This window comes from Pan paniscus, chromosome 20, assembly GCF_029289425.2.
Source record: "Pan paniscus chromosome 20, NHGRI_mPanPan1-v2.0_pri, whole genome shotgun sequence".
In the NCBI taxonomy this organism is placed as follows: domain Eukaryota; kingdom Metazoa; phylum Chordata; class Mammalia; order Primates; family Hominidae; genus Pan; species Pan paniscus.
Window position 1 is genome coordinate 62935493 of NC_073269.2, and position 24522 is coordinate 62960014.

At 48.7% G+C, this 24522-nt stretch overlaps 3 protein-coding genes across 12 annotated transcripts in view; 2 read left to right on the top strand and 1 right to left on the bottom strand.

Moving 5' to 3' along the window:
* The window catches only part of SMIM17 (small integral membrane protein 17), a 43476-nt gene extending 35061 nt beyond the window's left edge, over window positions 1–8415 (top strand). For both annotated transcript variants that reach the window (XM_014342910.4, XM_008962211.6), the window contains exon 4: window positions 6250–8415. In XM_014342910.4, coding sequence (XP_014198396.2) covers window positions 6250–6360 — 111 coding nt within the window. In that variant the 3' untranslated portion in view covers window positions 6361–8415. The remainder of the gene's footprint in view (window positions 1–6249) is intronic.
* ZNF71 (zinc finger protein 71) overlaps window positions 1–24522 on the top strand; it is a 204484-nt gene that overhangs the window by 53549 nt on the left and 126413 nt on the right. For 4 of the 7 annotated variants that reach the window (XR_008622187.2, XR_010110944.1, XR_008622182.2 and 1 more), the window contains exon 1: window positions 22870–23352. The exons of 1 other annotated variant lie outside the window; for it this stretch is intronic. The gene's annotated coding sequence lies outside the window, so the exon portion shown is untranslated. Of the gene's footprint in view, window positions 1–12017; window positions 12270–22869; window positions 23353–24522 lie in introns of those variants that run through there. 2 more of the 7 variants (XR_010110942.1, XR_008622184.2) reach the window with 2 other exon arrangements.
* ZNF835 (zinc finger protein 835) lies at window positions 13819–22699 on the bottom strand. Of its 3 annotated transcripts, none has more exons than XM_008962219.5 (2): window positions 22512–22699; window positions 13819–16434 (listed from the first exon to the last, which is right to left on the bottom strand). In XM_008962219.5, the coding sequence occupies exon 2, from the start codon at window positions 16385–16387 to the stop codon at window positions 14774–14776; it is 1614 nt and encodes a 537-aa protein (XP_008960467.1). In that variant the 5' UTR covers window positions 16388–16434; window positions 22512–22699; the 3' UTR covers window positions 13819–14773. The 3 variants fall into 3 exon arrangements, with proteins under 3 accessions (XP_008960467.1, XP_003809925.1, XP_054960335.1); XM_003809877.6 differs by having other exon boundaries at window positions 22487–22699; XM_055104360.2 differs by having other exon boundaries at window positions 22460–22699.

A 24522-nucleotide genomic window follows, 5' to 3' on the forward strand; every position in this document is an offset into this window, starting at 1 on the left:
ACATGAGAAAAATCACATAATCACTCTCAGTGAGCACATGAGAGTCCCATCCATCTCCCAATCATGTCAGGAATGTAACTCTGGCTGCCTCAAGCCAGAAAATGGATTTATTGGCTCGTGGTGCAGGGATGAGGGCGAGGGAAACAAACTGGCCAACAAACCATGATAGTGCAGAAATAAGTGCTGGGCACAGTGGAGTGGCCCAAAGGAAGAAGTTAACTGCATGCCAGGAGGTTTATTCTTGGATATCCCAGAGAGGAGGACACACCACACCTGGGGTTTTTGGAATAGTAAGAATTCCATAGGCATAGCAGGGAAGGGAACAACATGTGCACAGGCAAGTTGGTATAGCAAGGTACGTTTCAGGGACACTGAAGTTAAGGGCAGAGCAGTGGGAGGTTTGGGTAAAAATATGGCTGGGATGACATCATTCAATCATTGCACGTGTATTTCTTGAGCACCTACTCAGTGCCAAGCAGTGTTCAATGTACAGAGTGTACAATAGTGAGACAGAAATTGTCCCTGCCTTCATGGAGCTCACAGTCACCGAGGTAGACAGATGACAATTGAAATAAGCAGCTAAAATATGAATTGGGCTGAGTGGTGATAGCTGCTATGGAGAAAAATGAAGCAGGAAGGGGGTTTGGGAGTAGGAGTTGGGGCTTGGGGTTGCTGTTTTAAGAAGCGTGTCTAGGAAAGTCCCCACTGAGAGGGAGCTATTGAGTGAGGACCTGAAGGAGGTGGGGAGTGAGACTGGCAGATGTCTAGGGAGAGTGGGCTCTATGCAGAGGACACAGCAAGTGCAAAGGCCCTGAGGTACAGATGTGCCTGGTACATTTGGGGAACACCAAGAGGCGTGGTGGTCAGTGTGGCTGGAGGGTGGGAGGGAGGACTAGGAGGTGAGGTCATGGGGGCGATGGGGTGGATGATGTAGCGTCTCATGGGCCATGGTGAAATGTGAGTTTTACTCTGAGTGGGGTGGGAGCCATAGGCGAGTTCTGGACAGAGGAGGGTCACGTTCTGATTTGGCCTTTAGCAGGACTCCTCTCACTGCTAAGTCCCACACCGAGGAGGTTGGATGTGTTTTGCAGGCAGTGGGAGCCATCGAAGGGGTTCGGGGACTTACAAAATCACTCTGGGAGCCCATGTGGAAGGAAGGTGGGTTGGATGTGGCTGGGGTTAGAGTTTAGAGGGGCAAAGGAGCAAGTCAGAAATGTGTAGTTAGGGAAAAAAAGGTAGAAATGAAACAGAGAAGAGTTGCCACTTTCCTTGTGCATGTTACAAGCTTCATGCTATTCTTTTTATTTTTTATTTTTTTGAGACGGAATCTCGCTCTGTCACCAGGCTGGAGTGCAGTGGCACTATCTTGGCTCACTGCTCACTGCAACCTCTGCCTCCTCTGTTCAAGTGATTCTCCTGCCTCAGCCTCCTGAGTAGCTAGGACTACAGGCGCACACCACCATGCCCAGCTAATTCTTGTATTTTTAGTAGAAATGGGGTTCCACCATGTTGGCCAAGATGGTCTTGATCTCTTGACCTCGTGATCTGCCCACCTCGGCCTCCGAAAGTGCTGGGATTACAGGCATGAGCCACGACGCCCAGCCAGCTTGATGCTATTCTAAGCTCATCTTATTATAACACATCTAGTAACTGAACACTCATTAACTCTCATAACTCATGAGCCTTGTGAGATTGTTAGCATGGTTTCCTCCTCTACAGATGAGGAAACTGAGGCAGAGAGGAACCAAATGGCTTCCTTCAGGTCCCACAATGAGTGGGTAGCAGAGCTAGCTAGAGTTTGGGCTTGGAGGGGAGGATAGGAGCGAATGGGACCCAGGACGTGTTGAGTTGGGGACCTGATGACATTTCCAGACCTGTGGGACGTGAAAGGTGAAGGAAAGGGACAAGCCCAGGGGCAACACGTGAATTCTGATGTGGGGACAGGGTAGAGGGAGGTTCTAGCCTCCAGCATAGGGATCAAGGAGGCAGTTTGGAAGAAATGACAAGGTCGATTTTAGACATGCTGCTTGGGAGAGGCCTCTGTAACATCATTCATTCACTTGCTCATTAGCCCAGTTGTAATTCCTTGAGCCAGCATTGATGGAGCACACACCAGGGGGCTGATAGGGGAGGGCCTCTCATTGGCAGGCCCTGGGCCAGTTTTCTGCATGGACAGACCCTCCTTCCTGCAGACAACCACCCTCTTTCAAAAAAGAAAGAGGAGCGGGCTGTCTGGAACCAGAGACCTTTGATGACAGTTACAGCCTCATTATGGGCCAGGAGCTGGACTTTGTGCTCTACTTACCTTAATTTACTTGGTCCTCTTATCAGTCCTTGATGTAGGACCTGTTATCCCATTTTACAGATGGGAAAACTAAGGCACAGAGAGGTTATGTGACTTTCCCTTGTCATGCAACGTGTAAATGGCAGAGCTAGGATTTGTACCCAGCATGTCTCTTAACCACTAGGTGTCCTGCCTGTTTGGGGCTTGGGGCAGAGATGAAGGCCTCTCTCTCCCTGTTCTCCTAGTCACTATACCTCCTGTGGAGAGGAGTGAGTGAAGAAGTGGAAGAAAGAAAAAGAGTTACTTTCCGGGAGGGCAGAAGTTCCCAGTCTGTGGGCCCAAAAGAAAGCAAGCAGGGGAAAATGGTCCCATCATTACCGTTCCATAAAATGCAAGCATATGTAACAGCTGCAAATCTTATCTAAGTGCATGAGATTTTAAAAAGATCAATGCCCAGAAATAACTCCTGGTAAAAGTTGCTGTAACAGGCCAAATTCATCCATAGTGTGAGAAGTTGGGGTAGTGGTTACCTTTGAGGTGGGGGGATTTCGGGGTTGATAATGATCTGCTTCCTGTTTGGGGTGCTAGTTACATGGTGTGTTCACCTTCTGAAGGTGCCTCAGGCTGTACACCTAGGATGTGTGCAATCTCCCCTTTCTACATTCCACTTCAACAGAATGTTTTACGCTGGCTGGGCGCAGTGGCTCACGTCTGTAATCGCAGCACTTTGGGAGGCAGAGTCAGGTGGATCGCTTAAGGTCATGAGTTCGAGATCAGCCTGCATAACATGGCAAAACCCCATTTCTACTAAAAATACAAATAGCTGGGCATGGTGGCGCATGCCTGTAATCCCAGCTACTCAGGAGACTGAGGCAGGAGAATCGCTTGAACCTGGGAAGCAGAGGTTGCAATGAGCTGAGATTGTGCCACTGCACTCCAGCCTGGGAGAGAGAGTGAGACTCTGCCAAAAAAAAAAAAAAAAAAAAAGTTGCTGTATATATCCTTGTATATATCCTGCCAGACATGTTTCCCTATATACTGAGACTGAATTGAGATTTGTGTGCCAGTGCTTGATTGAGGGTTGTGCTCTCAGGTGAAGCCCAGCGGGGAGTGAGGGAAGCTGGAGAGGGGAGGAGAGGGAGCCAGGCAAATATACTGGTAGAACTGAAGTCCAGCCTCCGTCTTATCGCAAGGGAACCCTGGAATGTGAATAGAGAGTTGTCCTCCTCTGGGCTGGGTGCAGTGGCTCACACCCGTAATCCTAGCACTTTGGGAGGCTGAGGTGGGTGGATTACGGGGTCAGGAGTTCAAGACCAGCCTGGCCAAGACGGTGAAACCCCGTCTGTACTAAAAATACGAAAATTAGCTGGGCATGGGGGCGGATGCCTGTAATCCCAGCTACTCGGGAGGCTGAGGCAGAGAATTGCTTGAACCCGGGAGGCAGAGGTTGCAGTGAGCTGAGATTGCACCACTGCCCTCCAGCCTGGGCGATACAGCGAGACTCTCCTTCTCAAAAAAAGAAAAAAAAAAAAAAAGAGAGAGAGAGAGAGTTATCCTCCTCTGAGTCAGTGGAGTGGCCTTTTGTATCCCATATGAGTTATTGTTGGCTGTGGACTGCCCTGGGGGGCGAATTAACCTCCTGGGTAATCCTCTAGGAAGGAGGATCTCATTAGCAAAGGGCATTTGTCAGAAGAGAAGGAGCAACTACAAACTGTAAACCATACAAGTAGCGGCCAATACCCCTAGCCTCCAGGGGAGAGCTGCACCAGCCTGAAAAACAGAAATAAAGAGAAATTAGGTGAGGCATCTATGGGTCTATTATGTGTGATGTGTGTAAAATTATTGGATTTCAGATTACCTGTATTTATTACATTTTCTTAACTTTATATTCTGCTTTTCAAAATTGAAGTATAATTATTTCCAATAAAATGCACTAACCAGAGAGTGTTTACACATGTACATCTGTGTAACCAACACCCCAATCAAGATATTGAGTGCTGTCATAATTCTAGAACATTCTCTTATTTTCCCTTCTGGTCCATCTCACTCCCCAGCCCTGGAAGCAACTACAGTTCTTGATTTCCACTTGCATGGATTAGTTTTGCTTGTTGTTGAATTTTATCTAAATACTGTCATGTAGTAAACTACATATATATTTTTTAATTCCAAAAAAGGAAATTATGGCAAAATTGTTATTCTTCCAGTTGGCATTTTCACTTAATACATGCTGGACAGTTTTCCATTTAATATATATTGATTATCTTCATTGTATTTCAAAGTTACTTTTTCCTGCTGCCAAATATTCTCTAGCTCAGTTGTGTCAGACCCATTTCCTTGGGTGATGAATTGCTAGGCTCCCATTGCTGTCACTGTTACAGAAGGCAATGCTACAATGAGCGTTTGTTCAGTCGGCCCAATTTTATGCATGGATTATGAGGAACTTTATAAAAATTCACATTCTCTGGTTCTCCTCAGATACACTGAACCAGAAAATCCAAAGGGGATCCCAAGATATTCGAAAAACTCTCCCAACAACTTTTGGTGCTCTACCAGGTTTGGGAACTGCTTAAGTGGGTCATTGTCCCTAGGTATCTGGTTGTAAAGGAAGATTTGAAATAAGGTGTCATCCAGAGGGAATCAGCAGGCTAAAGGGAGGAATTTGTTTCAAAGATTAGAAATGTGAATTCCATCAATGATTTATAATATACTTTAATAATTCATAGTCTGTGTCCTTCCATTTTTCTTCTTTCACAGGATTTTTTTCAGTGTTCACCATTGCCTAACTTTCCAGATAATCCATTATGTCTTGTACATTCACCAAACTTCCTTGATATTTTAATAGCAATTGCACTAAATTCATCATTAATTTGGAAAATTGTCATCGTTAAACATTTTGTCTTCTCATCTCTTATCATGGTATGTTTTTTCATTTATGAACTCATTCAACAAATATTTACAGAGTTCATACCCTGTTCCAGGCACTGGGAATACAGTAGCAAACAAAGCAAAGGTTTGCCCTCTTGGTGCTTACAGTGTCATTGGAGGAAGAGACAATAAACATACATAGCATGTCAGGTGGTGATAGGAGCATGGAGAAAAAGACAAGGGGCATGCATAGTGCAGGGTTAAGGGTATCTGGAGGAAGGGCATTCCAGGAAGAAGAACTCGTAACTACAAAGGCTTGGAAGTGACTGTGGCTGGAACAGAGTGAGAAAGGCAAGCAATGACGTCAGCGTTAGAAGGAGCACTCTGACTGGCCCATGGGCAAGAAATTGGGTGGGATTATCAAGATAAGAAACAAAATTCTGTATCAAGAGTACAAGATAGATGACAGTGGCTTTAGCCAGGGTGGTGGTAGTGAAGGGAAGGGAAATGGTCAGATTCTGAATGTTTTGAAGATAAAGCCAACAGTACTTGCTGATGTCTTGAATGTGGGTGGTGTCAGAAAGAGAGTCAAGGATACAACAATTGGAGGTCTGGAGGGGCCTGAAGGGGTAATGGGAGGAAAACTGCATGAGGAGCTTTTTTTTTGTGGGGGACATTACAATATTTGTTTGGGGACATGTGAAGTTTAAGATGTCCATCAGATATCCAACTGGAGATGGCAAATAGGCAGTGAGATATATAGTTGGGTCAACAAATACACATACATATGCAAGCACACACATATCTCTTGAGGGGGTGGGGTCATTAGAGCATAGATGGTATGTTAAAACTGAGATTTAATATACCAGTGAGATTTTGAAATTGTCATCCCATTATTCGAACATTTCCTCTGAGAGAGTATAGTTATGTTACATTCTTTTGTTTATCTTATATCTACTCAGTTGTACCGTTTTAAATTCAAACAGCTTTTCTCTTGATATGACATTTCATTTCTGATCATATAAGTCTATTTTCCTGCAAGTAACAATGGTGGCCCCTTCCTTTCCAATATTTATCCTTTTCCTTTTTTTCTGTTTCAGGGCTTTGTGGAGTGGTCAAAAGCTCCACAACAAACAACCATAGTCTTGGTAGTGTGCGTGCTTTTTTTGTTCCTGGTTTTAACGGGGATGCCTATGATGTTTCACATTTAACTATAATGGTGGCTGTTGTTTTAAAAGTTTAATTTAATGAAATAGATGCCCTATGTCATGTTAAGGAATTGTGCTAGTTAAAAATCAGGAATAGGTGTTGAATATTTTCAAATGCCTTTCAAACATCCTTTGAGATGATTTAAAAAAAATTTTTGGTGTGAGTTTGCACACACTTTATTTCCATGAAATGAAGACATCATTGATTGTAAAACATTATTTTGTATACCACGGAGAAAGAAAAGTGCTAATTAATCATTAAGATGCCAGTTAAGATGCCACCAACTGGAAGATATCTCCTGACTTTGAGAAGATGAAAAAATGTGCAACTGAAGATCAATGAAATCTGGTACATTTCCTAACATCAAACCAACTTTGCATTCTTAAGGATTTGGTGCACCAGTCTTTTCATACACTAGATTATATTTATTGATATTTTATGTAGGATTCTTGCCTCTATCTTCACATGTGAGATTGGTGCTATCTTTGTGAAGTTTTGGTATCATGGTTAAGCTTGCATCATAGAAAGACTTGGGTAACTTTTACCCTTTCTATGCTTTTAAATAGTTTCTGTAGCTTAGGAAGTATCAGTCCCTTGACACTTTAAATGAATTCATTGTTATAACCAGGTCATAGAGTCATGGAGAGAACGTTTCAGCTAATTCTTGGGCAGCTTTCTTAGTTCTTTACAATGTTATCAGTTTATTAATACTTTTTACCTCTTGCATTTATTTTGGAGAATTACAGAGGTTTTTTTTTTTTTTTTTTTTTTTTTTTTTTGAGACCAAGTCTCACTCTGTCACCCAGTCTGGAGTGCAGTGGCACAATCTCGACTCACTGTAAGCAGAGGGTTCATGCCATTCTCCTGCCTCAGCCTCCCAAGTAGCTGGGACTACAGGCGCCCACCACCATGCCCAGCTAATTTTTTGTATTTTTAGTAGAGACGGGGTTTCACCGTGTTAGCCAGGATGGTCTCGATCTCCTGACCTCGTGATCCGCCCGCCTTGGCCTCCCAAAGTGCTGGGATTACAGGTGTGAGCCACCGTGCCCAGCCCAGAGTTCTTTTATCCTCTAGAAAATTCTTCATTCCATAGAGCTTTTTCATATTATTAGCTTAATTATGCATAATGTTTTATAATTAAAAATTTCTCTTTATTTTGTTCTATCCCCTGTATCCTGTAAACTGCTGTTTGTGGTTTACTCATTATTAGATTTGTCAAAGGTTTATCTAGCTTACTATTGTTTTTCCAAAGAACCAGCATTAGGATTCATTTATATCCATTATTTCTTTTATTTGTAATTTGTTTTTCTTTGATATGTATTGCATTTATTTTTTATTGTTTTTCTTCTTTGTCTCAGTTTTTATACTGAATACTTGATTTATATTCTCTTTATATTTTCTATAATAGCATACTTATTAACACAAATGTACTTCTGGATATAGCGTTGGCCACATCTTAACATTTGATTATTCATTTTTGTTTACGTTGTCTAAAAATTACATTGTAGTGTGTCTAAATATTACATTGTAGTGTTTCTAAAGAGTGCTTTGAAACTCAGTGATTTGGTTTATTTTTTGTTTAAAAATAGTTTTGTTTTCTTGTTTTACTGCACTGTGAACACAGAATGTGGCCTATAACACATCTGCTTCCAAAACTTTTTAAAAAGCTTTTAGTGTGGCCTAGAACATGTCCATTTTTTGTAATTGTTTCACGAACATTTAAGATGAAGATATCTTCTCTGTCTGTAGAACTGAAAACTTTATGTGCCTGTTAGTTAACTCAGTATCGTCAATTATATTGTTCAGATTCATGTGTTATCTAATTTTGGCCTATTATATTCATTAAAAACCAATAAGGTTATGTGAAACTTTGTTAGTACAATTGTTTTTGCTAATAAATTTTTATAATCTTTGCTTTATGTACTCAACAGCTGTGTAATTCGAGGCATATAAGTGCAGCATTGTTATGTCCTTGTTAATTAAATAATATATGTAAAACACCATATGACAATGGCTGGCAGATAGTAGGCACTCAATAAATGTTAATTAAAACCTGATTCTGAATCCTTTGTTAAATATAAAATGATTGTTTTCAGTCAATTTAATCCGTTGCCTTAAATTTTACCTTGTCTAATACTGGTTGATATTATCATCCTGCGCTCTTCTATGTATATGAGGTTCTTTAGAGAAATTAACAGGGAAAAGTATGGATTATCTCTCCATTCCTCTCTCAGGCTGATTGCCTGCAACAAGCAACCAGCCCTTAAAAGAAAGGAAAACAGGCCTTAACTATTACATTTTTTGAGATTCTACTGGAAATAAGAGAAGCTCAATTCAAATGAGCTTAAGCAAAATAATAATAATAATTATTATTATTATTCGTTCATGTTACACCAAAGTTTAGGATAAAATTGGCTTTATTTACAGCTGGTTCTGGGGGACCTAAAAATATCACTGGGGCTTTTCCTCTCCTCACCTCCCTCTCTTCCTTCTACATGGCTGGAGACAGCTATCATGGACCCTGTGATCATCTCTTCCACACGGCAAGGTGGGAGACCTGGCAGATTCCCATCACGCACACCTGCAACTCGCATCCTTGTTCTGCCTTGGGGACAAGAGTCCTGAAATTAGGGGAGAGAGAGCAGCAACTGCAAAGGCCCTGAGACATAAACCGACTGCCCAAGTAAAGGATGGAGAATGGACTGCAGCAGGTCAAAGGCGGAAGCAGGGAGATAAGTGTGGAGACTGTCTTAGGTGTCCAGTCAACAGGGGATGGGCCGGGCATGGTAGCTCATGCCTGTAATCCCAGGAGGGAGGCCAAGGCAGGAAGATCACTTGAGGTTAGGAGTTTGAGACCAGCCTGGGCAACACAGTCAGACCCTGTCTCTACAAAAAATAATAGTAATAAAAATTGTCAGGCATGGTGGCATGCACCTGTAGTCCCAGCTACTCAGGGAAACTGAGGCAAGAGGACTGCTTGAGCCCAGGAGGCTGAGACTGCAGACAGCCATGATCGGGCCACTGCACTCCAGCCTGGGTGAAAGAGTGAGACCTTGTCTCAAAAAAAAAAAAAAAAGCACCCAAAAACGAAAAGTAGGGGATGATGATGTTGGGGGGCTAACTGGGCTCTGATTAGCTCAGACAGTGCCACAGGTCTTGATTGATTTTGTGGAATATTGAAAATAATCATGGCCGGGCATGGTGGCTCACACCTATAATCCCAACACTTTGGGAAGCCAAGGTGGGCAGCTCACTTGAGGTCAGGAGTGCGAGACCAGCCTGGCCAGCATAGTGAAACCCTGTCTCTACTAAAATACAAAGAAATTAGCTAGGTGTGGTGGGCACCTGTAATCCCAGCTACTTAGGAGGCTGATGCAGAAGAATCACCTGAACCCGGGAGGTCGGGAGGTGGAGGTTGCAGTGAGCAGCAGAGATTGTGCCATACCACTGCACTCCAGCCTGGTCAACAGAGCAAGACTGTCTCAAAAAAAAAAAAAAAAAAAAAAAAAAAAAAAAAAAAAAAAGAAAGAAGAAAGAAAGAAAGAAAAAAGAAAAGAAAAGAAGAAAGAATCATGATACTATCAGTAATATAAATCACATTAGCAATGGTCTGCTAATTAGCTCTACAGTATGCCAGGGACCTAATTTCATTGATGACAGAAGTATCCACTCAAGCCACTGACGTTCCATTCTCTACCCGACAGCTGGATAGATCCCATTAAAACATAATCAACCAGATTGGGCAACATAGTGAGACCCTGTCTCTACAAAAATAAAAATAAAAATAAAAATATTAGCCAGGCATAGTTGTGTGCCCCTGTAGTCCCAGCTACTGTGGAGGCTGAGGCAAAAGGGTCGCTTGGGCCCAGAAGTTCGAGGTTACTGTGAGCTACAACTGTGTCACTGCACTCCAGTCTGCACAACAGAGAGAGACCTTGTTTCTAAAACAACAACAACAACAACAACAATAATAATAACAATAACACAATTAGGACCATTCATAATCCTCCCATTTCAGGTAAAGCCAAAGTCTTCACAATGCCATCCAGCCCTATTCCAAGTGGCTTCTCTTCCCTCCTCCTTCCCTCCCACGCAGCCACACTGGCCTCCTTGCTGTTTCTCAAACTCGCCTATCATGCATACTTCAGGACTTTTGCACTGTTCCTGCTCCGCGGAATGCTCTTTCCCCAGAAGCTCCCATGGCTCCCTCATCTCCTTCAGGTCTCAAATGTCACTTCCTCACAGAAGCCTTCCCCGACCACCCTCAAGTAGCACCTCTCTGCGCAGGTCCCGCTCTACTCGTCTTCACAGATTGTATCATGACCTGACAAGTAATGGGTCAATGCAGTTCCAGTCTAGCGTCCTCAATGGCCATTCCTGCCCCTTGGGTGGTTCTCCCTGGAGGAACTGTGAAGATGGAATGGGGGGAGGAGAGGGCTGTGGAGTTCAGGTTGTGCCTCCCCGGAACTCCTCACACATCCGTACCAGCTTGTGGCACCTCCACACGACCCCACCCCCATGCTCTTGAAGCTCCTCCGTCTCTTCCTGGCTTTTTTTTTTTTTTTTTTTTTTTTTTGAGACAGCATCTCGCTCTGTCGCCCAGGCTGGAGTACAGTGGCGCGATCTCGGCTCACTGCAAGCTCCGCCTCCTGGGTTCTCGCCATTCTCCTGCCTCAGCCTCCTGAATAGCTGGGACTATAGGCACCCGTCACCACGCCCGGCTAATTTTTTGTATTTTTAGTAGACACGGGGTTTCACCGTGTTAGCCAGGATGATCTCGATCTCCTGACCTTGTGATCTGCCCACCTCAGCCTCCCAAAGTGCTGGGATTATAGGCGTGAGCCACCGCGCCTGGCCACTCTGTCTCTTCCTTTAACAGGGCAGGTTGGACCAGGGTGGTATTTGAATATAGTATCTAGGGAACACTGCGTAGGGGGAAATAAGTACTAGAAGTTGGTAAATACGGCAAAATCTAAAATCACAGGGATTAGGCCGGGCGCAGTGGCTCACGTCTGTAATCCCAGAACTTTGGGAGGCCGAGGCAGGTGGATCACCTGAGGTCAGGTGTTCGAGACCAGCCTGGCCAACATGGGGAAACCCCGTCTCTACTAAAAATACAAAATTAGCCAGGCGTGGTGGCGTGTGCCTGTAATGCCAGCTACTCGGGAGGCTGAGGCAGGAGAATCACTTGAATCCGGGAGGCAGTGAGCTGAGATCGAGCCAGTGCACTCCAGCCTGGGCAGAAAGAGTGAAACTTCATCTCAAATAAATAAATAAAATAAAGTAAAATCACAGGGATTAAGTGGACCACCCCTTGGGCCAGTCATGTGGCCTGTGGTTAGTAATTCTCATAGTGAAATAGCCCGATTACCCGCGAGAAGGTTTGGGAGGGATTAATGAGAAGGCTGCACGCTGCCACCAGAGGGCAGCTTCGGCATCCAGTGCTGTGAGGGTTCACAGAATCCTAGGTCCATTTCCTCTTTACCTTATCTGTCAATCCTTACATTTCAGAAGCTCAGAAATATTTTGGATAATTTTTCCTCCACGGACTCAGAGGACTCTAACCTCCCGGGTGCTTTTCTCTTTCTACAGCAGGAGGGGTTCATGGCAAATTCTCATCACCCCTCCCTATTGCTGCTCTGCCACTGAACAGGCGCTCACGGCAGACCAATCTGCCCACACCCAAGACACTTTCCAGCGGCGCCGCCCATGGGCGTCCCTGCTCCGCGGGAAACTCTCTCACCGGCGGATGCAGCCAGACGCCTGCGCACTGGAGAGGCGCCAAGCCCCCTGCACCTGCGCACTCCGACTGGGCGGGGTCTCCTCGACGTCCTGGCGGAAGGGTTCGGAGGACCGACGCCGACCATGCCCACTACCACGCCCGCAGCCCTGCCAGTTCCCCACAGAGCAGGTTTGACCCAGCTCTTTCTGCTGCTCTCTTGGGTGATAAACTGTGCCCCATGTCTGTAAACTAGGGTAGCATTTCACGCATTCATCCTTTCACCCGGCACTGTCTGAGCCCGTACTGTGTGTCGAGGCCTGGACTGGGCGAAGTTCGGGTCTCTGTGGTCCCTGATTCTGAATGGCTCTAGGGCTGGTGCTGGGATGTTCAACTTACTCATTCGGTCACTCAGCTTTTCTTGAGGACCTACTGTGTGCTGAGACCAGGGCTGAGCAAAGTTTGGGTCACAGGAAGAAACCAGAATGCATGGTCCCTGAACCTGTGGGCTCCAGGGCTGGTGCTGAGGATGTTCACCTGTTCATCCATTTACTTGGCCTCTCCTGAGGACCTACTGTGTGCTCGGCCTGGGCTGGGGGATGTCGGGGGTGAGGGGGATAAGGAGAAACTAAATGTGTGGTCCTTGTCCCTGAATGACTCCGGGGCTGGTGCTGGGGATGTATAACTCTTCATACTGTCACTGACAATTCTTGAGGACCTACTGTGTGCTGAGGCCTGGGTGGTCAGTCAGGAGCCAAGGGAAGAACCAACTGCTTGGTCCCTGGCCCTAAAGAGCCTGGGCAACAGAGCAAGACTCCGTCTCAAAAAAAAAAAAAAGAAGAAAATTCTGCATATCATATGCTACCATTTGTGAAGAAAGGTGTACTATATATCTTTCCAGAATATTCTATGCATATAAATATTCATATATATGCTTACATATAGTAAGCATTTGCTTCTAGTGAGGGGGACTTGGTAGCTGGGAGACACAGGAGTAAGAACAGTTTTTTTATTTAACTTTATAAATTGTGGACTACATGAGTGTATTCCACCATAAAATAATTTTCCAATGATTATAGTCATGTGAAGTTATGAGATTATAACTTTAATTCAACATTGTAGTAGGTGGATTACATTCATAACTCCTACTTTTCACCCTTCCCTGGGATCACAGGCTTAGGAAGGCTCTTCCTGTGCTGATCCTAGGCTTGGCTAGGAGGCTTGCTTTGGCCTGTGGGACTAGATGCAAATGTGACAATATCAGAGACTTGAAAGCATGCCTGTGTGTCCACTCCCTCTCAGACTCCTGCCACCTCCCTGAGAACACACCCAGGTGAGATGTGAGTCAGGAGAAGAAGATCAAATTGGCCCAGCTGAGCCTTCCTGGTCCAGGTCCAGACCAACAGAACCAGCAGCTGACCTCCAGATGCATGAGAAATAGTAAATGGATAAATGAGGGCTGGATGGTTTGTTACACAGCAAGAGCTGACTGATACAAGCATTAAAGTCAGGTCTTTGAGTTAGGGGGAAAAATGGTGGAGATGGGTAGGTGTTTCCTCATACTGAAAAAAAGACTAGGCCCACTCTAAAAATCTTTTGTAGAGGAGAAGCACTCCCTTCTTCTAGAATAACTTTCAGCTCTAGATTTCTCCTGCTCATTTTCTCTAAGCACTATTTCTATCTTAGTGAATCCAGATTTCTTCTTCAGACTCTGCTCCTTTAGTAAATATGCCAACTTGGCCAAAGAAACCAAACCTTTTATTCACTTTAATTCAATTAAATTTACTGAGCAAGGGCTTACTCAATAAAATCAACAATGAAAAGGCCAGCTGGCCAGGCACCGTATCTCAGGCCTGTAGTCCCAGCACTTTGGGATGCCAAGGCAGGCAGATCGCCTGATGTTAGGAGTTCGAGACAGCCTGGCCAACATGGTGAAACCCTGCCTCTACTAAAAATACAAAAATTAGGCTGGGCGCGGTGGCTCATGCCTGTAATCCCAGCACTTTGGGAGGCCGAGGCGGGTGGATAACGAAGTCAGGAGATCGAGACCATCCTAGCCAACATGGTGAAACCCCGCCTCTACTAAAATACAAAAAAAAACTAGTCCGGGTGTGGTGGCCGGGCGCCTATAGTCCCAGCTACTCGGGAGGCTGAGGTAGGGGAATCACTTGAACCCGGGAGGCGGAGGTTGCAGTGAGCCGGGATTGCATCACTGCACTCCAGCCTGGGCGACAGAGCAAGACTCCGTCTCAGGAAAAAAAAAAAAAAAAAAAAAAAAAAAAAAAAAAAAAAATTAGCCAGGCTCCTGTAATTTCAACTACTCGGGAGGTTGAGGCAGGAGAATCACTTGTACCCGGGAGGCAGAAGTTTCAGTGAGCCGAGATCGCTCCACTGCACTCTAGCCTGGGTGACAGAGAGAGACACTGTCTCAAAGAAAGAAAGAAAGAAATTAAAGGCCAGCCATAGGTGTTTCTGCAGGTCTACTTGCCCGTGCCCCATTTATAATTTTGCACCAGGAAGACCGCAGGGGAGTCTGGCAGATGTGAGGTACAGTCCTAGCCCTGTGTCTTCCCCACTGTGTGCCCTCAGGCAAGTTAACAAGCTTCTCTGAGCCTCGGTTTCCTCACAGGAAGCGTCGGGGATAACACAGTATCTCCCCCATAGCACTGTGAGGTTGGAAAGGAGGCCCTCAGCTCTTAATCTTCTGCTGGTCCACGCGGGGTTCTGCCAGGGCACCCCTGTTGACAGGTTTCTCCTCCCTGTGAGAGCCCAGGTGTTGAGTCAGGCGTGGGAGCTGGGCAAAGGCGTCCCGAACTGTCTGCATGCGTCCTCTGGTGTCGGATGAGCGCGGAGGAGAAGCTGAAGGCCTTCCCGCAGCCGCTGCACTCGTAGGGCTTCTCCCCGGTGTGCACGATGTGGTGCTGGATCAGGTAGGAGCGGTTGCTGAAGGCCTTGCCGCACTCGGGGCAGGTGTAGGGCCGCTCGCCCGTGTGCGTGCGCTGGTGCAGGGCGAGCGAGGAGCCCTGGCTGAAAGCCTTGCCGCACTCGCCGCACTTGTAGGGCCGCTCTCCGGTGTGGATCTTCTGGTGCTCTATAAGCGAGGACACGTGGCTGAAGGCGGCCCCGCATTGCAGGCACCTGTAGGGCCGCTCACCGGTGTGCACGAGGCGGTGCTGGAGGAGGTGGGAGCGGTTGCTGAAGCGCTTGCCGCAGTCGTGGCAGGGGTAGGGCCGCTCTCCGGTGTGCGTGCGCTGGTGCTGCGTCAGGTGCGACACCTGGGTGAAGGCCTTGGCGCACTGGCCGCACGCGTAGGGCTTCTCGCCTGTGTGGATGCGCCGGTGCTCGGCCAGAGAGGCGCTCTGGCTGAAGAGCGCGCCGCAGTCCTGGCACGTGTAGGGCTTCTCGCCCGTGTGCACGCGCCGGTGCTGGGTCAGGTGCGCGATCTGCGCGAAGGCCTTGGCGCACTGGCCGCAGCGGTAGGGCCTCTCCTCCGTGTGGATGCGCTGGTGGCGGATGAGCGCTGAGGAGAAGCGGAAGGCCTTGGCGCACGCGGAGCACTCGTAGGGCTTCTCACCGGTGTGGATGCGCTGGTGCTCTATCAGGGACGAGCGGTTGCGGAACGCCTTGGCGCACTGGGCGCACGCGTAGGGCCGCTCGCCCGTGTGCACGCGCCGGTGCTGGGTCAGGTGCGTGACGCGCGTGAAGGCCTTGCCGCAGTCGGCGCAGCGGTGCGGCTTCTCGCCCGTGTGCGTGCGCCAGTGGGACGCCAGGTACGAGCCCTGGCTGAAGGCCTTGCCGCACTCGTGGCAGGCGTAGGGCTTCTCGCCCGTGTGCGTGCGCTGGTGCAGGGTCAGGTGCACGCTCTGGCTGAAGGCCTTGCCGCACTCGGGGCACGCAAATGGCTTCTCCCCGGTGTGGATTCTCTGGTGTAAGATGAACGCGGAACAGTAGCTGAAGGCCTTCCCGCAGTCCCCGCATTTCCACGGCTTCTTGGGGCCTCCACCTCTCTCCCGCTGGCGGCTGTCAGGATGCCTCTCCTTCGGGCTCTCCCCAGGCGCGCTGCACCTCCGGGAACTGCTGTCGTCGGGGACACTGGCTTGGGTAGCAGCAGGGCTCGATATGGTTCTTGGGATTCGGCTGAATTCATCGCGTTCCTGCATGCTGTCCCCAGCAGGGTCTCCCTTGCAGGCCACGGCCTCTGGCTCTGGACAGCTTTCCTGGTTTTCCTGCAGGTCCTCAACCTGGCCCTCGTGTTTCCAGTTTCCTTCCAACTCTGCGCCCTGGAGGGCGACCCTCAAGAGTCCCTCCATCCTCGATCCCTGGGCTGCTGTCTTGATCTCACATCTTTTCTCTGGGTCTGAAAAGAAAAAGATAGAAAAAAAAATTAAATGTTGCCACTTGTCCTGAGCTGGAAAAATGGCTAACAGCTGAACTGGTAAGAACTTAGCATGGGGTCCCTGGACCTCTGTGCCAATGACATTTTGGGTACAGTAATTTGGTGTGGCGGGACCCATCCTGTGTGTTGTGAGATGTTGAGCAGCGTCCCTGGTCTCTCCACACTGGATGCCAGGGACACTACCCCTCAACCCCTGAGTTGTAACAATGAAAAATGTCTCCAGGCCGGACGTGGTGGCTCATGCCTGCAATCCCAGCACTTTGGGAGGCCAGGGCAGGTGGTTGCTTGAGCCCAGGAGTTTGAGACCAGCAAACTGTCTGCTGCCTGGGCAACACAGCAAGATCTCATTTCTACAAATGAAAAAAAAAATTAGCCAGGCATGATGTCGTGCACCTGTGGTCCCAGCTACTCAGGAGGCTGAGGCAAGAGGATCACCTGAGCTCAGAAGGTTGAAGCTGCAGTGAATAGTGATCACACTACTGCACTCTAGCCTGGGTGACAGTGTGAGACCCTGTCTGAATTTTTTTTAAAAAGTCTCCAGACACTGCCAGGTGTCCCCTCCCCTGGGGACAAAATTGCCCCCAGTTGGGAATCACTGATTTAATGGAACTAAAAACAAATTTAAAAGATCCCTGAAAAAGAAAAAAAAAAGCATGTATCTGTCAGCTCTTAAAATATGGCCCTGTAATCTGGTGCTGTGAACTGAATTGTGCCCCCTCAAAATTTATACATGGAAGCCCTAACTCCCAAGGTGATGCTTTGTGGAGATGGAGCCTTTGGGAGGTGATTAGCTTTAGAGGGGGTCATGAGGGTGGGGCCCCCACAATGGGACTGGTTTTTTTTTTTTGACATGGAGTCTTGCTCTGTTGCCCAGGCTGGAGTACAGTCTTGGCTCACTGCAACCTCCACCTCCCGGGTTCAAGCAATTCTTCTGCCTCAGCCTCCTGAGTAGTTGGGACTTCAGGTGCACGCCACCATGCCCGGCTAATTTTTGTATTTTTAGTAGAGACGGGGTTTCACCATATTGGCCAGGCTGGTCTCAAACTCCTGACCTCAGGTGATCCACCCACCTTGGCCTCCCAAAGTGCTGGGATTACAGGCGTGAGCCACCGCGCTTGGCTGGGACTAATGTTTTGATAAGAAGAGGAAGCGACACCAGAGCTCGCTGTCTGTCAGGTGAACACATGGCAAGAAGGCAGCCGTCTGCAAGCCAGGAAGTGAGTCCTCAGTGTGGTCTGACCATGCTGGCACTCTGATCTCAGACCCCCAGCCTCTAGCACTGTGAAGAAATAAGTGTTTGTTGCTTCAGCCACCTAATCTGTGATTTTTTTGTAAGCTGGAGCTAAGATAACTGGAAAGACAGTTTTCTTTTCTGGGGAAAAATCAGTTGAAACTTTAATTCCCAGTGTGACAGTGTTTGATGTGGGGCCTTTGGAGGATGATTAGGTCATGAGGGCACCCTCCTTAATAGGATTAGCGTCCTTATAAGAGGAGACACCAGGGGGCTCAGTTACTCTTTGCTCTCTCTGTCCTCTCTGCGTGTGAGGACACAGGGAGAAGGTGGCCATCTGTAAACCAGGAAGAGAGCCCTCACCAGACAGAATCAGCCAACAGTGATCCCAGATTTCACATTGTGGGGACACTATTCAACTCACTATGCTCCCCTTCTACAGGGCTCCATCAGTGAAGGAGCTGCCCAGGGTCTCCCAGGCTCAGAGGTTCATGCTGGCTTGTGGGCCCAGGGTCCTCGTTAGAGATGGTGATCTCAAGCTATTGCAGGTTACCCTGTCTGCTTTCCACATTTTCAGTGGAAAGCAGGGATCTGTTTTTATATGAGCCCAGGAAGTCACTGTTTTTTAGAAAGCCATAACAGAAGCCATACACTTAGTTACTTCTAGTGGGGCTGTGATGCTGAAGGATTTATACCAATTGCCTGGTGTACACTGGACCTGCACGCTGGCGAGAAACTCACCACTGACTTCTGATGCTTTAGTTCTAACAGAATGGGAAGACAGATGGACAAATAACCTCCTGGTGCTGAGGGAGGGAAGGAGGCAGCTGCCTGTGGATCCACTGTGCTGGGGCTAGCCCCAGAGGAGGGGGCTCACACTGCTGGGAGGTCCTTTCCAGGCTGTGTGGCTGCAGGTAAGTGGCTACCTGCTCTGAGGCTCTGCCTGGTTTTCTCTCTCTAAACAGGGCTCCAGCCTCCCCTTCTCCCGAGGGACATGGCAGGTCTCTCAGCAAGCTTGGCCTCATGTTATGTGTGGGCTCAGCCCCTCACACACAGGCATTCCCTGAACCAACTAGTAGGCTGTGTGCATACAGCAGAGAGTGCTCGGCCTTTGGCTCCTCCGGGTACACTCCTGCTGCTGCTGGACAGGCTACGTCTGAAGCTTGTCCTCCCCACTTCCTGTTTGAGATCCTAACCCTTTGTGGTGGTCCTAGGAGGTGGGGCCTCTGGGAGGTGATGATGACATGAGGCTGGAGCCCTCAGGCGTTGGATTCCTGCCCTTATAAAAGAGGACCCAGAAGGCTCCCTTGCCCCTTCCTCCAAATGAAGACACAACAAGAGGGCCCGGTCTATGAACTAGGAAGCAGCCCTCACCAGACACCAAACCTGCCGGCACCTTGACCTTGGACTTCCAGCCCCTAGAACTGTGTGGAAATAAATGCTGTTTCTTTCTTTCTTTTTTTTTTTTTTTTTTTTTTGTTTGTTTTGTTTTGTTTTTGAGATAAGAGTTTCGCTCTTGGTGCCCAGGCTGGAGTGCAGTGGCACAATGTTGGCTCACTGCAACCTTCACCTTCCGGGTTCAAGCGATTCTCCTGCCTCAGCCTCCTGCATAGCTGGGAATACAGGCATGCGCTACCATGTTCAGCTAATTTTTTGTATTTAGTAGAGATGAGGTTTCACCATATTAGTCAGGCTGGTCTCAAACTCCTGTCCTCAGATGATCCACCCACCTTGGCCTCCCAAAGTGCTGGGATTACAGGCATGTGCCACCGTGCCCGGCCAATAAATGCTGTTTCTAAGCCACCAGAGTATGGCATTCTGTCACACCCCAAAGGACCTAAAATAGGGCTTTTTTTTTTTTTTTTTTTTTTGAGACAGGGTCTTGCTCTGTTGCTCAGGCTGGAGTGCAGTGTTGCAATCATAGCTCGCTGCAGCCTGGGAATCCTGGCTCAAGTGATCCTCTCACCTCAGCCTCCCAAAGGGCTTGGATCACAGGCAGGCACCACCAACCACACCTGGTCAAGACAGGGCTTTTGTGTGGGCTATTCTTTCTGCCTGACATGCTCTTCCCGCAGCGTGTGCCTCAGCAAGAGGACAAGAGGAGACCCTGAGGGAGTGATGATGTTTGTGTTCAGGGTGGAGAACACAGCAAGTGCAAAGGTCCCAGGGCAGGATGGTGACAAGGGTGGTAGAGGAAAAGTAAAGGGGGTGTGGGGCTGGACAGAGCAACTGAGGTGCAAGGCAGGGGAGATGCGGTAGAGTGGGGTGGGGGTCAGCTCACACAGGAAGTCACGTGTGCTGGTAAGAACTTGCTGGTGGGGGCCAGGCTGGGTCGGCTCAGGTGCCACGTCCACCGGCATCCCCGGAGTGTGCAGGGGTACCCACCTCGTGTTTGGGGGGAGGGCAGGTGGGTTCACAGCAGGGTTGGGTAAACCTGGGTGTTGTGCACACACAAAGGAGCCCAAGGGGAGACACAGGCTTGCTCGGGGGCAGTAGAAGAAAGCTGTCTACTCCCAGCACTTCTGACACGTGGGCTTTCTCCACACCAACAACCAAGTCTCCAATCTGCTCTGGCTGGGAGGCACAGGCAGCTACCAGCCATAAAACTGCCTCAACCCCTCCTTGGGTTTGGTGATTTGCTCACATAGCTCATTGAACTCAGGGACATGCTTTATTTACGGTTACTGGTTTCCAATAAAGGATACAACTCAGGAACAGCCAGATGGAAGACACACAGGGTAAGGTATAAGGAGGAGCTCAGAGCACCATGCCCTCTCTGGGTGCTTGACAACCCCAGAGCTCGGCAAACCCTAAGTTTAGGGTGGTTATGGGGGTTCCATGACACAGGCGTGACTGACATAGGTGTGATGACACTGGCCATCGGTGATGAACTCAACTTCCAGCCCTCTCCCCTCCCAGGAGGTAGGGGCTGGCTGAAGGCTGGAATGCTCATCAGGGCTAGCTCCCGTGGCAACCAGCCCATCCTAGGGGCCTATCAGGAGTCCTCCATTAGCATAAATGTACTTGGGGGTCTACCAGGAGTCCTCCATTAGCATAAACACAGGTGTGGTTGCAAGGGGCTTATTAAGAGTTGCAAAAGACACTCCTTTTACCCCTGTCACTCAGGAAATTCCAAGGGTTTTAGGGGCTCTGGTACCAGGAGCTGGGGATAAAGAGTAAACATATATTTCTTATTATATCACAAGATCACAGGTAGACACATGCATTACATCACACTCTGACACACACAGGGTCATACACAATCATACCTGCCCAGACACACACAGACATGCAGAGACACCCAAACCCATATCCAGGGACACACAGTCGCCCTCCTAACCCCCATGCAAGGAGGCAGGTGGGAAGCCATCACCTGCAGCCACACTCACACATGCACACAGGGTCCCAGGCACACGTAGCTACACACACACCCAGCCCCACACGTAGCTCCCTGTGTGAGGAGGTGCACAGAGACGCACAAGGTCACACATGCCACCTGCTCCACACAGGCAGGCCATTACTGGGACATACCCACAGGGGATGGCTGGACACATGTGCAGTCACACTCGGTGGATAGAGCTCCAGCATAGCCAAAGCCCACATGTGCAGCGTCTCCATCATGTGCAGATGCACACACTTCAGACAGCACGGCACTCTACAGGCTCGAACAGCCAGGTCACCCATCATTGTGCTGGCAGGCACATGGGCCGAGCCAGCCTACACGGTGGCACACCCAGACATGCACACGTGGGGTCACACACCTCACATCCAGGAGAACTTTCAGACTTGCCCAAAGTCAGTCACACGTGTATGTGACATGCTGTGATATGCAGACACTGCTTCACATGAACGAGCACATAACACACCGATAAAGTGTTACATGCCTTTACATGCAGTCACATAACACCTGCCTGGACTGGCACCACTGAGTGAGCAGGTGCAGACACAGTGACACTCGAGGACGGGCTCACAGGCAGTCACACACCTGCAAGGCCTGGCACCGCCGAGTGAGCAGGTACAGACACAGTGACGGGCTGGCACCGCCAAGTGAGCAGGGGCAGACGCTGTGACACTCAGGGACGGGCTCACAGTCACACATCTGCACCTGCTGGTACCGTCAAGTGAGCAGGTGCAGACGCTGTGACACTCAGGGATGGGCTCACAGGCAGTCACACACCTGCACGGCCTGGCACCGCCGAGTGAGCAGGTGCAGACACAGTGACGGGCTGGCACCGCCAAGTGAGCAGGGGCAGACGCTGTGACACTCAGGGATGGGCTCACAGGCAGTCACACACCTGCACATGCTGGTACCGTCGAGTGAGCAGGTGCAGACGCTGTGACACTCAGGGATGGGCTCACAGGCAGTCACACACCTGCACGGCCTGGCACCGCCGAGTGAGCAGGTGCAGACACAGTGAGGGGCTGGCACCGCCGAGTGAGCAGGTGCAGACGCTGTGACACTCAGGGACGGGCTCACAGCCAGTCACACACCTGCACGGCCTGGCACCGCCAAGTGAGCAGATACAGACACAGTGACGGGCTGGCACCGCCGAGTAAGCAGGTGCAGATGCAGTGACAGGCTCACAGGCAGTCACACACCTGCACCTGCTGGTACCGTCGAGTGAGCAGGTGCAGACGCTGTGTTACTCAGGGACGGGCTCACAAGCAGTCACACACCTGTACGGGCTGACACCGCTAAGTGAACAGGTGCAGACACAATGGCACTCGGGGACGGGCTCACACGCGGTCACACACCTGCAGGAACACGCGCACACTACACACCGTTGCTCTCGCCTCCCGGTATCACCTTCGAACGCGCTGGCCGGCCCCCTCCTAGCCTGGTGGAGTCGGCTCCGCTTCTACTCAGTCTCGGGTCCTCCTGGGCCTACGCAGACCCTGGTGCCTCCTTCCTTAGACGAGCGAAGGTCAAGACTTCTGCTGCTGCGGAGGAGCCCGCGCACCAGGCCTGGGTGGACTGCGCCTGCGCATCGGGCCCGCCTGGTTCTTAGGAACTACGACTCCCAGGGGGCGCTGCGCGCTCGCCGGCACCGCGACTAAAGCTTGCAAAGCCTGGGTCATCGAAACTACAACTCCCAGAAGGCTAAGCGTCTGCACACGCTAGGTCCGCAGGGCGCTGACCCCTGGGGGCCCGAGGAGCGCCGGGCTGCTGCCCCGAGCTGCTGCCCCGAGCCCCGCCCACTACAGCCTCAGTGCATGGCGGTGGGAGCAGCCAGTAACTCAGGGGTGGGATTTTTTCTTGCTCAGGGGATGAGGCCGAGCCCACAGGCTTAGAAAGAAGGAACCTGAGTCCGGGCACCTGTCATCCCAGCGCTTAGGGAGGCCGAGGCGGGTGGATCACCTGAGGTGAGGAGTTCGAGACCAGCCTGGCCAATATGGCGAAACCCCCGTCTCTACTAAAAATACAAATATTAGCCGAGCGTGGTGGCACGCACTTCCAGCTACTTGGAAGGCTGAGGCGGGAGAATGGCTTGAACCTGGGAGGCGAGGGTTGCAGTGAGCTGAGATCGCACCACTGCACTCCAGCCTGGGTGACAGAGCGAGACTTCGTCTCAAAAAAAAAAGAAGAAAGAAGGAAGCTGAGGTTCAGACAGGCTAAGTCCCTACTGCAGGCTGCGGAATCTAAAAAGGTAGGTGCCAGGGTTTACAACCCACACTTTTATTTTGGTCTCAGGTAGCTGATGTCATTCCAGTCTATGGCAAAGAAGGTGGCAAATCCATTAACATAGATGAAGAATTTCATTTTACTTTTTAGTTTTATTTATTTGTTTTTATTATGTATCATGCTTTTAATACAAACTTAAAAAAATCTGGAACAATAGAAACTGTACAGATTTGATCAATCTTTTTGTTTTGTTTTTAAACTAAAATCTCTAAACACACCAATGTCCTATTCCAAAATATTGCACAACATTCTGAATACAAAACCCTTCATTGTATTCCTCCTTCACTGAAGAAAAAAGTTCATGACCCTGCTCCCCAGGCTCCTCTCCAGGCTTGCGTCAATGCCCCCTTCCCATCCCTAGGGAGAAAACTAGAGAATCTATAACTCACTGCATTGAGAAAAAGACATCATTCTGGACTAACAGTTTCCATTCTTCAGAAAATAATCCACCTTTTGATTTGTTCCTGGGAAAGAGGGACAGATAGAGGATGGGGAAAGGGGAGAAAAGGTTTTATTTCTCCTCTTTTTTTTTTAAAGTTTGTTTTTCCTGAAAAAATATGTTTCTCTCATCTTTTTAAGAAAAAATCTTGAAAAGAAAAAAATTATGTTTTTTACATTAGAAATATACATATATTATATATACCTCTTACATTTTACAAATGTAGCAAATTATTCAATACAAACGGACACCAAAAAATGTAAAAAATAAAAAAAAGTTTTCCTAAGAACCAGGTAAATTAGTGCAGATTTCTGTTTTTGTTTTCTTAAAAAAAATAAAATTGAAGCAAAAGTGCCTAGATTTGAGACAAGACAGACTGAACTGGGCCCAAGAGCCCAGCACTGGAGTCATGCTCCTGAACACACATTTTTCTTCCTATTTCAAAAGACACAAAGGGGTTGGTCTCCCCCTCTCTCCCTACATGTGAGAAACAAGCAGACCTGGTGTGGGTGGGTGCCTGTGTGTGTGGATGGGAGGAGAGATAGAAGGGGATGTAAGGCAGCATCCAACCTTTCCCAGAGAGAAGCTATCTGCTGGGCCTGTCACCTGTGTGGGAGCCGAGGATGAGGGAGAGGGTGGCCCAGACTGGCCCCTGAGAAGTCTAGGGGAACGGATGGTGCTGGGCTGAGAAGCCAG